At 36.0% G+C, this 13,349-nt stretch overlaps 1 protein-coding gene and 1 long non-coding RNA gene across 2 annotated transcripts; one reads left to right on the top strand and one right to left on the bottom strand.

Moving 5' to 3' along the window:
- Nucleotides 1-900: 900 nt before the first annotated feature.
- On the bottom strand, nt 901-13,330 carry LOC133674286 (cuscuta receptor 1-like). Its single transcript, XM_062095332.1, has 8 exons — nt 12,664-13,330; nt 12,359-12,514; nt 12,203-12,277; nt 11,872-12,027; nt 11,567-11,641; nt 11,257-11,412; nt 1,451-3,577; nt 901-1,350 (listed from the first exon to the last, which is right to left on the bottom strand). Exons 1-7 carry the CDS (start codon nt 13,061-13,063, stop codon nt 1,455-1,457), a joined length of 3,141 nt encoding a protein of 1,046 aa, XP_061951316.1. The 5' UTR covers nt 13,064-13,330; the 3' UTR covers nt 901-1,350; nt 1,451-1,454.
- On the top strand, nt 5,676-6,317 carry LOC133673700 (uncharacterized). The gene is made up of 2 exons (XR_009835042.1): nt 5,676-5,991; nt 6,259-6,317. It is a non-coding gene; the product is annotated as an uncharacterized LOC133673700 (long non-coding RNA).
- Nucleotides 13,331-13,349: the final 19 nt, after the last annotated feature.

Raw genomic sequence — 13,349 nt, 5'->3', positions numbered from 1 at the left:
AGCAACTAGGTAGTGTACCCGTGCTATGTTACATGTACAATTCCAAGTTAATTTCTAATCTAAAAAAAGATATCGGTATTATTTGTTAAAAATATATTAATAATAAAAAGAGAATTTATACTAACAATTATATTCTCTCTATAAAATTTAAATTATTAAAAAAACCAATTTCTTTTCATATAATAAAAAAAATCAAAGAGCACTCCACTCACAAGATCAAATATCTTTCAATTTTCTATTTTAGTTCTTAATTAGTTAGTATTAATAAAAAAATTATTATTTATTGATTTATATAATTTTCAATTTATTTTATTAAATGTACAGATTAAGTTTTTAATTCTCAATTAATTTTTTTCATGATATCAAAAAATATGTTCACAATACGTGCACATTCTTTTTTAACGCTAAAAATTAAATTCAAATCATATCCGCAACATAGAGTAATTGGCTAATAACTTCAAATATTTGATCCTATTCTAAAGATATAATTCTATATAAAAATTTTGTAAATGACAAAACATTTTCAAAATAATTTTAAGATGTAAGAAAAAAATCACTTTTATATTTTCTAGTTACACTATATCACATCTTTACTATATTTAAAAATTAACATTTAAGCACCCTTTTGTTATTTGACTTTAAAGCTGAAAGAAAACAAGTTATAAGTGGAAAAAAAAATTACATGCATTAATCGTCTCGTGTGGTTAGTTTTTGAAATAGATCGAAATGTTCCAATTAGTGTGATGAACATTCACATCTTACAACTTTAGCAATTGAGTTTGAATGCTAATTTGTTGATTGAGTTCCTTAGCTACAAGAAAGATGGATTTCCATTAGTTTAATTCTTGAATTATATGTTAAGTGAATTTAATTAGCAATGTGAAGTGTCCCCGAACATGATTACGGTAAATGGATACTCTTATAGTACACATCTTAAGAAAATTAAGACAAGAGCAAGATCTACTGCATGCTTGATTTGTTCATAAGAAATAAAGGAAATACGAACTCTGGCTGTTGAGCTTTTGTCATGGATACTCTACGGGAAAATAAAATTCAAATCTAAAATTTCAATTCCTTAGATTTGATCATGATTACTGAAAATATTGGAAATCTGGAATTATCAAGCGTGCATCTAACCATTTGAATCATTACCCAGACCTTGGCAGACCTTCCGGATGCACCAGTCCCACTATGAACTTTGATGTTTCTTTCTTTCTAGCTCCATAGACAATTGAGCACCATGCATGCCCTAGAAGCACATAACGAAAATATTACTTGCGGAGATTTTCTTACCTTCATCCAATGAAATTCAGTTTGTCAATCGCCCACATGTCTGCAAATTCCATACATCTGCAACAGAGATTTCCAAATTGCACATGAAAGGGTTCGGATTTATTGATCAATCATGAAATAAAACGTAAACACTAAACAGAATACACAAAGTCAATACCATTTTAGACACAAGGCTGAAATCGTCTGAACCTGGCTGGCACAGGTAGATTGTCCACAAGAAAGTAATAGCAATTATTGATGCTCTCCCCAATAAAGTAAAACCATGCTCGTCGCCAACGTGGGTTTATGTACAGAACTGAACCTATTGTCAACAGGACCATGATGTATGCCACTGAAAATGTCACAATGAAAGCCTCCATATCAATAACGCCATTTTCTTCTTTTTTATGAGTCTGAGACCTTGGCAGCGGTGATGGCGGAGTACAATTTCTGGCGAGTGGTGGTCCACAAAGCAACGGATTTCCCTCATAGCAAGACTTGTTGAATGTTGAGAATTGTGCAACCATCTCTGGCGTTTTGCCAGATAAGTTATTGTGGGCTACACTGAAAGCAGATAGGAAGTTTAAGTCGAGAAGCTGACGAGGAATTTCCCCGTTCAAGTTGTTGTAGGAAAGATCCAGGCTTTCAATTTCCTTTAAGTTTGAAAATGTAGGTGGTATTGGACCTGTTAAACTATTATGGGATAGATTCAACACCTGGATGTTGCTGAGGTTTCCAAGCTCAACAGGAATCTCTCCTGTCAAATTGTTGCAGGAGAGATCGATACCGGAGATGTACTTGAGGATGATTCCCTTGAATGAATAGGATATGCTCTTTGTTGTAAACTCTACAGATTTATTCATAGAAGGGTCTTCCACGGCGGGAACAGGAAATACTATCTGTGGTTCCCTGTTCTCACGACCTAGAGAATTGCCTGAAGGATTTAAAGATGTTTCCCTTTCCCTCTGCCACTTGCTGGTAGGTTGTAGGCATGGAAGAATATGACCGAACAGATGATTATGAGAAAGATCAATCAAGCTTAATTTCTCTAGTTTGCAGAGTTGGCTTGGGATTTTACCTTCTAGATTATTATAACCTAAAAGAAGAAAGCTCAACTCTAACAAAGAACCAATTGACTCGGGAATGCCACCTCCAAAATAATTATGGCTCAGATCTAATCTATTCAGCGACAGGCAGCCATCGAGTGCACCAATCAGTGATCCTTCTAGTTTATTTTTAGATAAATAAACTTCTGTCATCGTCCTTGAAGAACAAAAGCTGGACGGTAGACTTCCATAAAGATTGTTCTCTGAAAGGTCTAAATATTGAAGAGAAGACATATACCCTATCCATCTCGGTATCTTACCAGATAAATTGTTGAGACTGACATCCAATGCTTCCAATCTAGAACCATTAGACAAGCTATTTGGAAGAATCCCTGTTAACTGATTCCCACTTAATATCAGGTCGGTCAAGTATGCTAAGTTGAAACTTCTCCAGAAAAACTGGCCTTTCAAATGATTATTTGAAAGCACGAGACCACGTAATGATAAACAGCCTTCAACCAACTGCTCGGGTATGTTGCCTGACAAACGATTATTGGACAAATCCAAGACTCCCAATGAGCTCATATTGCTTATCGAAGAGGGAATGCTACCACTGAAATAATTTCTAGACATGTTTAAGAACTCTAACCACGGGAAATATGCCCCAATTTTAGTGGGAATTTGATTTTGGATGTGATTTCTTGAGATATCCAAACGTGACAAATTCACATGGGAATCATTTGGTAATTGCAAAGATCCTGAAAGAGAACTGTTGACCAAATAAAGATCTTCAAGTTTTGTGTTATTCTGTAACAACCAGCTTGGAAATTCTCCTGTTATTTTGATGTGTGAGAGATCAACAAATTGAAGGTCATGCTGATAGTAAAGGAATTTCGGAAATGTCCCACCGAATCCATGACATGCCAAAGAAAGCCTCTGTAACTGGAACCTTGGAATCAAATTGTGTACCAGCTCTGTTGACTTGTATATCTCATTATGGTCACCATTCAAATTCTTGAGGTTTGAAAGGTTAAAAAATGGGCCAAGTGAGATTGGTATTTGGAAGTGATTGTCTGACAGTTTTAGATCTCGAATGGATGTGAGACTTCCAATGAGGCTCAAGGATATATTCCCAGAAAATTTGTTGAAAGAGATATCTAAAACTTGAAGGTTGTTTAAATTTGTGAGACAAGAAGGCAGACCATTGAGATCGTTGTAGCTGATATCAAGCTCCTGGAGTTGTTTTAACTCACAAAGGCCTGAAAAGTATCCATGTTAAAATAAATTCAGCATACAATTTAATGCAGACTACAAGATTCTACAACACGCTTATAGAATCAATTTATAAGTAGTAAGAAGTTAGGCAAAACTAGTTTATTAGTACAAAATTAAAGGGCATATTGTTTTGGAATTGAAGCCTATAAGGATCAATTCAGAATAGATGTGTGAAGGCGAGCAACATAGGATGAATGGAGGCTCTTTTTATATTCAACATATAGTAGAAACTAGATTGTTGTCCTGCGCTAAGTTGCGGGTTGAACAAACTTTTTATAAGGTAAATAATAAAATATTCTTAGGCAAGGAAAGCGTATAAAAAAAAGATAAATTTGAGAGTCAGTTCACTGATTTTATAATAAGCTCAGTTAATTTAATAGCAATAAATAAATATAACAAACAAAATTGGCCTGAGTTAACATAGATTAACTCATGAAATTTGCGACCCAACATATAACATCTGGGTAACCCCATGAACAAGGATGGAATAAAAAAATCAATTGTAAAAAAAGACCCAAGTCAACTCGAGTTAACTTTTTAAACCCGTTACCAGATCCTCAGACCAGAATTAATTATTTCATAAAGGCAAATCTAAAAAATCATGAAGCCAAATTCTAGATCAACAAAATCCCGATCAATAAAATGCAAATGGATAAAATTTAAAAGGAAAATTTTAATAAAAAAACGATCTAAAAACAAAAAAATATCAATTAAAAAAATAAAGATCAAATTTTTTATAACGTAAAAAAAAGGGATTCTTGAATGATGATAACACTTTTAAATAAGCAAGAGAAATTTGAGAGTCAGGTCATTAATTTTATTGGATTTAATAAGCTCTATTAATTTAATAATATGATAAGAAAAAATAAGCAACAACAACAGATAAATCAAACGAAACAAAATTTTATTGGGTCAACTGAGGTTAACTTGAAACTCATGACTTGACACATGAGATCAGGATAATCTCATGCATAAAAGGATGAAATTGAAAAAATTAATTGTAAAAAAAGACTTGAATCAACCTGGGCTAACCTTCCAAACTCGTGACTCGAGTCTTAAAGCAAGAATTATCTCCTAGAAGGCAAACTTGAAGAAATCATGAAGTCAAACTCTCGATCAATAAAATGTTGAAAAAAAAATTGAAAAAAAAAATTCATAAAAAAAGATCTAAAACAAAACAAATATCAATTAAAAGAATAAGGATCGAACTTGACATAATGTTAAGTGATCCAATTAAAAAACAAATTCAATTAAGAAAGTAATTAAAAAAAACAATCAAAAGAATTATGACTAAATCTAACAGATAAAAAAAATCAGAGGATAAAATTAAATAAAAAATCCAATTCTATAAATTATTTAAAATAAAACAAATGATTAAATCTGAAAAATAAAATTAAAGGGCTATTTTGAAATTTTAAAGAGTCAGATATAAAATTAAAAAAGAAAAAAAATAGATTATCGAGATCAAACTGGAAGGTTGTTAGTTACACATATCATCTCAGAATATGCAAGTTTTAAATTTAAAGGAGAGCTTTCACCTGAGGACTGGAGGACATTATTACGCTTTAATGTTTTGGGGTTTTATTATCACCATATGCATAGGTACATTTATATAGACCGGAGGAGAATGAGAAAATCTATTTATATTGAGCTAAGCAGAGTAGCCTTCAATTATAGATAATGGGAGAAAGGCTTGCTATTATACACTAGCTTAATTTTTAAAAAAAAAAAACGCTTTTGTAGATACTATTTTTTCATTGATATCCAAAAATAAATATAGAATCCTTATTCTTATATTCATCTAAAAAAAATCCATGTCCATGTTATTTTAATGACAGACTATTAAAGATATCCTAATTCCATGTATTAAATGTTCTTTTCTTACATATCGACTATTAAAGATATCCTAATTCCATGTATTAAATGTTATTTTCTTACATATCTTTTTTAGTTCTTCTAATATTCCATGTATAAATTATTAAGAATATTCTACGAAAAAAATAGTAATTATTGTAAGGGACTTTTATTATTTTCATGTATAACATCTGTTTTGATTATTTAGTACCAATTAGTGTTGTGTGTGGTCCCGCACCATGTGATGGTGGGACCACCACATTAATTAGTAAGAGACAGCAAGGCAAGGCTGTCTCTTTGAATTAATAGAGGAGCTGCCACTGTAGAGGCAGTAGCAAAAACGGGAGAAAAACAAGAGAAAAGAGAAGAAGAGGCAGCAGAGCAGCCTGTGTTCGTTCTTCGATTTCCAGCTCGTTCACCGTTGGATCGGGCTGAGATTTTGACAGCAGCTTCTAGACACATTCCTCTTCATTCTGGACGGTTGGATCGAAGATTGGTGGTGTGGAAGCTGGCCGTTTTGACAGAAAACGGGGCTGTCAGTTTTGTGAGTTTTTCTCAAATAATTCTCCTTTAATCTTGTTGTAATCCGAGAATAAGTAGTTCTTGATGATATATATGTTGTATCTCTTAGTTGAATCTGAGGAAGAACAGTTGTGAACCCATTATTTGTGATAGTGGAAGTTTTTAGGTGGACTCCGGTCCCGTGGTTTTTCCCGCATCGGGTTTTCCACGTAAAAATCTTGGTGTTAATTTGTGTGATTATTTGCATTATATTTGATCATTGTTTGAATCTGTTTTTTACTGCACAAAGAGGGAAAAAGGATTGGGACTTGTGAATTGTGAATGTATTCCGCTTAATTGATCCGGTTAGTTGTCCCGAGTTTTCCCAACAAAGTGGTATCAGAGCATTTGGTTGTGTAGATTGAGTTCTTGTGCAGTTAAAATGGAAAAGGAAGATTCGGGCATGATAAAGCTCACTTCCTCAAATTATTTTCTGTGGAAAACAATGATGGAGGATCACTTATATTGCAATGATTTGGCTTTGCCGATTGAATGTAAAGGAATAAAGTCTGATGACATGGATGATGCAAAATGGAATGGACTAAATAGAAAGGCTACCGCTAATGTTAGAAAATGGGTATCTTCTAAGTCCATTAATCATATTTCTCAAGAACATGATTGCTATAAAGTTTGGAAGATGTTGGAAGAAACATTTGCCAAGGAGAGTGCACAAAACAAGGTTTTTGTAATTAGAGACCTTGTGAATTTGAAGTATAGAGATGGTGAAGATGCTTCAGTTCATATAAATGTATTCCAAGGGTTCTTGAATCAGCTGTCATTGATGAACCTTGAGTTAGCCGATGAAATTCAAGCATTAATCCTATTGAGTTCATTGCCGGATAGTTAGGAGACTTTGGTAGTGTCACTTAGCAATTCTACTCCGAATGGAAAGCTCACTTTGAAAACAGTGAAGGATTGTATCCTCAATGAAGAGAAGAGGAGGAAAGGGACAAGCACTTCCGAGTCTCATGTACTTGTTACAGAAAGTCGAGGGAGGAGTCAAAGCAGGTTCTCTCACGGCAAGCAAGATGGAGAATCCAGCAATAGAAAAGGCAAATGGAAGCCAAGAGGAAGATCTCAGTCAAGGAAGGGTTTTAAGTGTTATTATTGTGACAAGCCTGGGCATATGCAAAAAGATTGCAGAAAGTATAAGAGAGATAAAAAGGGTAGAGATGAAGACAAGAATGAAGAGAACGGGACAGCTGCAGTTGTGTCTGATGGTGATGTTGCTATTGTGTGTGATGATGGCTGTGTTAATCTTGCATGTCAAGATACCACCTGGGTTGCAGATTCAGCAGCTTCTTACCATGTTACACCCCGACATGATTTTTACACATCCTACATTGCTGGTGACTTTGGTCAAGTTAGGATGGGAAATCAAGGGATGGCTAGTGTTGTGGGCATTGGAGATATTTGGTTGGAAACTAATACTGGGTGCAAGTTGCTACTCAAAGATGTTAGGCATGTGCCTGATATGCGCCTACATTTGATCTCTACTGGTACTCTTGATGAAGAAGGCTATCACAGTTACTTTGGAGATGGTAAATGGAAGCTCTCCAGAAATTCCCTAATTATTGCTAAAGGGAAGAAGATGGGTCTCTACATGTCACAAGCCAAGGTGATCAAAGGGGAGGTAAATGCAATTGAAGATTGCTCTACTGATTTATGGCATAAGCGGCTTGGACATTTGAGTGAGAAAGGCCTTGGAATCCTTGCCAAGAAGAATTACCTTCCTTTAAAAGGTATGAACTTGAACACATGTACTCATTGTTTAGTTGGTAAACAACATAGAGTTGCATTTCAAAGATCACCTTCACATAGAAGGTCACATGTTCTTGATTTAGTTCATACTGATGTTTGCTCAATGATTGATAAGTCTCTTGGAGGTGCATTGTACTTTGTTAGTTTTATTGATGATCACTCCAGGAAGATTTGGGCCACTTGTTTGAAATCCAAAGATCAGGTGTTTGATGTCTTTAAGGATTTCCATGCTAGAGTTGAAAGAGAAACTGGTAGAAAGCTGAAATGTGTTCGAGCAGATAATGGTGGTGAATACAGGGGTCCTTTTGAGAAGTACTGCAGGGAACATGGCATCAAGTTAGAGAAGACAGTTCCTAAGACTCCACAACAGAATGGAGTGGCTGAGAGAATGAACAGAACAATTGTTGAAAGAATTAGATGTATGCTCTCTCATGCAAAGCTGCCTAAGTCCTTTTGGGGTGAGGCAATGAAGACTGCAGTTGCCATGATCAACCTTTCTCCATCAGTTCCTCTTGAGTTTGATGTTCCAGATAGAGTTTGGAAAGGAAAGGATGTTTCCTATGCACACTTGAGAGTGTTTGGATGCAGAGCATTTGTACATGTTCCAAGGGATGAAAGGTCTAAGCTTGATAGCAAGACAAAGCAGTGTATTTTCTTGGGCTCTGAAGATGATGAGTTTGGTTATAGGTTATGGGATCCAAAGGAGAAGAAAATTGTGAGAAGCAGAGATGTTATCTTCTTTGAAGATCAAACCATTGAAGACTTTGAACTGAAGGAGAAAACAGAATCTACTACTTTTATTCCATCTAATTCAAATCCAGCACCTACTCCACAGTTATCTTTGATGCCTGCTAATCATGGGGGAGACTTGCAAAATGATGAAAATGGTGGTTTTCTTAATGAGCCATTAGTTGGTGATCTTGAATCAGCTAATGATGATATTGATGTTATTCCTGAACAGGTTATGCAGGAAGCTCCAGATGAGCCACAATTGAGGAGGTCAACTAGACCTCGCCAACCTTCCACCAAATACTCTCCTCATGAGTATGTGCTGGTTACTGACGGGGGAGAGCCAGAATGCTTTGATGAAGCCATGTCACATGAGAAGAAAAGTGAGTGGTTGAAAGCAATGCAAGAAGAGATGAAATCCTTGCATGAAAACCATACCTTTGAGTTAATGAAGCTTCCTAAAGGTAAGAGAGCACTCAAGAACAAATGGGTGTTCAGGTTAAAAATTGATGAACATTGCTCACAACCAAGGTACAAGGCAAGATTGGTTGTGAAAGGTTTCGGTCAGAAGAAGGGTATTGATTTTGAAGAAATCTTTTCACCAGTGGTCAAGATGTCTTCAATCCGAGTTGTGCTTGGCTTAGCTGCTAGTTTGAATCTTGAAGTTGAGCAACTTGATGTGAAAACTGCCTTTCTCCATGGTGATTTAGATGAGGAAATCTACATGGAGCAGCCTGAAGGTTTTGAAGCAAAAGGTAAAGAGCAGTTAGTTTGCAAGTTGAAAAAGAGCCTATATGGATTAAAGCAAGCTCCAAGACAATGGTACAAGAAGTTTGATTCTTTCATGGTGGATCATGGTTATGACAGGACCACTTCTGATCATTGTGTATTTATGAAAAGGTTTCCAGATGGAAACTTTATTATTCTCCTGTTGTATGTGGATGATATGTTGATTGTTGGCCATGATGCTAAGAAGATTCAGATGTTGAAGGAAGAGTTAAACAAGTCTTTTGCAATGAAAGACTTAGGACCGGCAAAACAGATTCTTGGCATGAAGATCACACGTGACAGGAAGAAGGAGAAACTTTGGCTATCTCAGGAGAGATATGTCCAAAAGGTACTTGAGAGATTCAACATGAGCAACTCCAAACCAGTTTGTTCTCCACTTGCAAGCCACTTTAAACTAAGTTCTAAGCAGTGTCCTTCAAGTGATGAAGAAAGAGATGAGATGGAAAAGGTTCCTTATGCATCCGCAGTTGGTAGCTTGATGTATGCCATGGTTTGCACAAGGCCGGATATAGCTCATGCAGTTGGTGTGGTTAGTCGGTTCCTCTCCAATCCCGGTAAAGAACACTGGTCAGCAGTGAAATGGATACTTAGGTATCTCAAAGGTACTTCTAGTTTCAGCTTATGTTTTGGAAATGATAAACCTGTGTTGGATGGATACACAGATGCAGATATGGCTGGTGATGTTGATTCTAGAAAGTCCACATCAGGATACTTGATGAAGTTTGCAGGGGGAGCAGTCTCATGGCAATCAAGGTTGCAAAAATGTGTGGCATTATCCACTACAGAGGCTGAATATATTGCTCTTACTGAAGGGGGCAAAGAGTTGTTATGGATGAAGAAGTTCTTACATGAACTTGGCCTAGTTCAAGAGAACTTTGTGTTGCACTGTGATAGTCAAAGTGCAATCCATCTCAGTAAACATCCTACTTTTCACTCTCGGTCAAAGCACATTGAAGTTAGATATCAATGGATTCGAGATGCTATGGAGATGAAGTCATTTGTTGTTGAGAAGATCCATACTGATGACAACGTGTCAGATATGATGACCAAACCTCTACCGAGAGAGAAGTTTGAGTTTTGTAGAAGGGAAGCAGGCTTATCAGAGCCTCCTAAATTGAAGCTTACATGTTGATCGCCAGTATGGCGAATTCCTCACATGGTGCGTGAGGGGGAGATTTGTTGTGTGTGGTCCCGCACCATGTGATGGTGGGACCACCACATTAATTAGTAAGAGACAGCAAGGCAAGGCTATCTCTTTGAATTAATAGAGGAGCTGCCACTGTAGAGGCAGTAGCAAAAACGGGAGAAAAACAAGAGAAAAGAGAAGAAGAGGCAGCAGAGCAGCCTGTGTTCGTTCTTTGATTTCCAGCTCGTTCACCGTTGGATCGGGCTGAGATTTTGACAGCAGCTTCTAGACACATTCCTCTTCATTCTGGACGGTTGGATCGAAGATTGGTGGTGTGGAAGCTGGCCGTTTTGACAGAAAACGGGGCTGTCAGTTTTGTGAGTTTTTCTCAAATAATTCTCCTTTAATCTTGTTGTAATCCGAGAATAAGTAGTTCTTGATGATATATATGTTGTATCTCTTAGTTGAATCTGAGGAAGAACAGTTGTGAACCCATTATTTGTGATAGTGGAAGTTTTTAGGTGGACTCCGGTCCCGTGGTTTTTCCCGCATCGGGTTTTCCACGTAAAAATCTTGGTGTTAATTTGTGTGATTATTTGCATTATATTTGATCATTGTTTGAATCTGTTTTTTACTGCACAAAGAGGGAAAAAGGATTGGGACTTGTGAATTGTGAATGTATTCCGCTTAATTGATCCGGTTAGTTGTCCCGAGTTTTCCCAACAATTAGGTAGGTGATTTCAAGACTATATTCTAAAATTACAAACAAAAAATTAAATAAAATCATCTTATCACTAAACACTTGTAAAGAGAAATATATATGTATGTATGTATGTAACTAACCTTTAATGTCTATTGATCCTTTCAATTGGTTGTTATCAAGATTTAGATGTTTGAGAGATGAAAGCCCTTCCAGGAATGATAGGGTGCTGTCATTAATTTTGTTGAAGCTCAATTCAAGAATCTCCAATTTGTTAAGCCTTAGTGATCTTTCAAAACCTGCATGATATATATAGTATTACGGCATGGGTGAGGTTAATTTAAAATCCAGAATAAGCAAAGAGTTGGGTGAAGAATTTTCAGGTTTTACCCTTTATGACAATGCCAAAAAGAAAAAAAAGAAATGGAAAGAGGCACCTTAATTAATTCGTACCTGTTGAGGTCGCAAAATTTTGGATTTCATTTCCTCCTAGTCGTAGCTCCACCAACATGCTTAATGAATCAAATTCTGAGTAGCAAGAAATTGAGCAAACAATACTAATTAGTTAACATAATACTTTTAGGCCTGTTATTTTCAGATTGAAGGTTATGGGGATCGGTTCATAACTTCATATTGTAACATACCAAAGAATAGAATATATGTATGTCTAACATTTCGTGTCGAATCTCTTGATCCTTTCAATAATTTGTTATCAAGATTTTGATGTTTCTGATATGATATGTTTGTGTGAGCCTTACCTTTCATATCTATTGATCCTTTTAACTGGTTGTTATTAAGATATAGATGTTTGAGAGATGAAAGCCCTTTAAGAAATGATAAGGTGCTATCATTGATTTTATTTGAGCTTAAATCAAGAGTCTCTAATTTAGTAAGCCTTGATAGTCCTCCAGAGCCTGCATGATATTTATAGCAAACAGTTAGTGATTAATTTCAAAAATAAATTGCATTCAATTTCTAAATATTCAGTTTTATCTTCAGTTTCAATATATATATTTGAAGCAGTACAAGGTTAGGTCGTGAGGTATAGAAACATGCAATCAAATGTAGGAGGATTTAAGTAGGTGATACCTGTCGAGGTCACAAGATTTTGGATCTCATTTCGGCTCAGGTCTAGCTCCTGTAGCTTGCTCAATGAATCAAATTCTGAGTAGCAATAAATTAAGGAAACTTTTAGGCCCGTTGTTAGTATCGATTCATAACTTTATGTGAGTGTGTGTTTCTCACCTTTGATATCTATTGATCCTTTCAATTGGTTACTCTCAAGATATAGATGTTTAAGAGAAGAAAGGCCTTTGAAGGATGATAGGATGCTATTGTTGAAGTTATTGAGTCCTAAATAGAGAGACTCCAATTTGGCAAGTCTTGATAGTCTTTCGAAACCTGCATGCAAGATTTCTAGTAATTAGTTGTTATGGTTTAAACCTAAAAGATTATTTGATTAATTAGAATATATATGTATGTATATATGTATGTATATGAATTTCCGTGCTAAAATAACGAAAAATGCAATCTTTAATTAAGAGGCAAACCTTCATTCGGAACACAGCCAGCTATATCATTATTACTCAAGCCAAGAATATTGAGTTCTTGGAAGGGAAGAAACATGGTTGCATTTAGGTACCAATCTCCCATTGAAGCATTTCGGTCCCAAACTCCCTTTGAAGGATCTATGAACCAACCTCTTGCGTTGTAAAGAAAGATTACGATAACTCGTCCTGTAATGGAATCGCAGGTAACTCCTGCCCAATTACAACAGAGAGTATCCTCTCCCCAGGAGAGTAGCGGGGATCCCATGCGACTTGGATCAAAAATGGAAGTCTTGATTTGCAAAAGAGCAATCCTTTCTTCCTCTAAACACCCTTCTAATGGAAGCATGGCATTAATCATCATCATCACCACTACTGCTAGAGAGAACCTGTTTAACCCCATTTCCTCCTCTGTTTCTGCTTGAATTTATTGTATCGAATACATTTTAGGAGCCAAGGGCTCTTTATAGGACACCGCCCTGTACGTTGCCATTTGCGGTTCATTACACGGCGGTCCCATCTTTGAAAAAAAAACACTGCTTCTTATCTTGTCTATCAGCCGTGATTTCTGGGTAATTGAATTGCAATTTCACATTCAAATGGAATAATTTTCCACGTACAACAAAGTATTCTTCCTTCGGCAATTAATTCTTCGACGAAATTCGCAACTGTTAGCATTGCATCCGTAT

Source organism: Populus nigra, chromosome 15 (genome assembly GCF_951802175.1).
Source record: "Populus nigra chromosome 15, ddPopNigr1.1, whole genome shotgun sequence".
In the NCBI taxonomy this organism is placed as follows: domain Eukaryota; kingdom Viridiplantae; phylum Streptophyta; class Magnoliopsida; order Malpighiales; family Salicaceae; genus Populus; species Populus nigra.
Note: the sequence above shows the minus strand (reverse complement) of the source record. Positions and strands in the feature narration are given on the sequence as shown.

Coding starts and splice junctions, on each gene's coding strand:
- LOC133674286 (XM_062095332.1), bottom strand. CDS start 13,063: ATGGGGTTAAACAGGTTCTCTCTAGCAGTAGTGGTGATGATGATGATT. Junction 12,515..12,663: donor TGGCTGTGTTCCGAATGAAG/GTTTGCCTCTTA, acceptor TCTTGCATGCAG/GTTTCGAAAGACTATCAAGA. Junction 3,578..11,256: donor AGGATCAATAGACATTAAAG/GTTAGTTACATA, acceptor GATACTTTTCAG/GCCTTTGTGAGTTAAAACAA.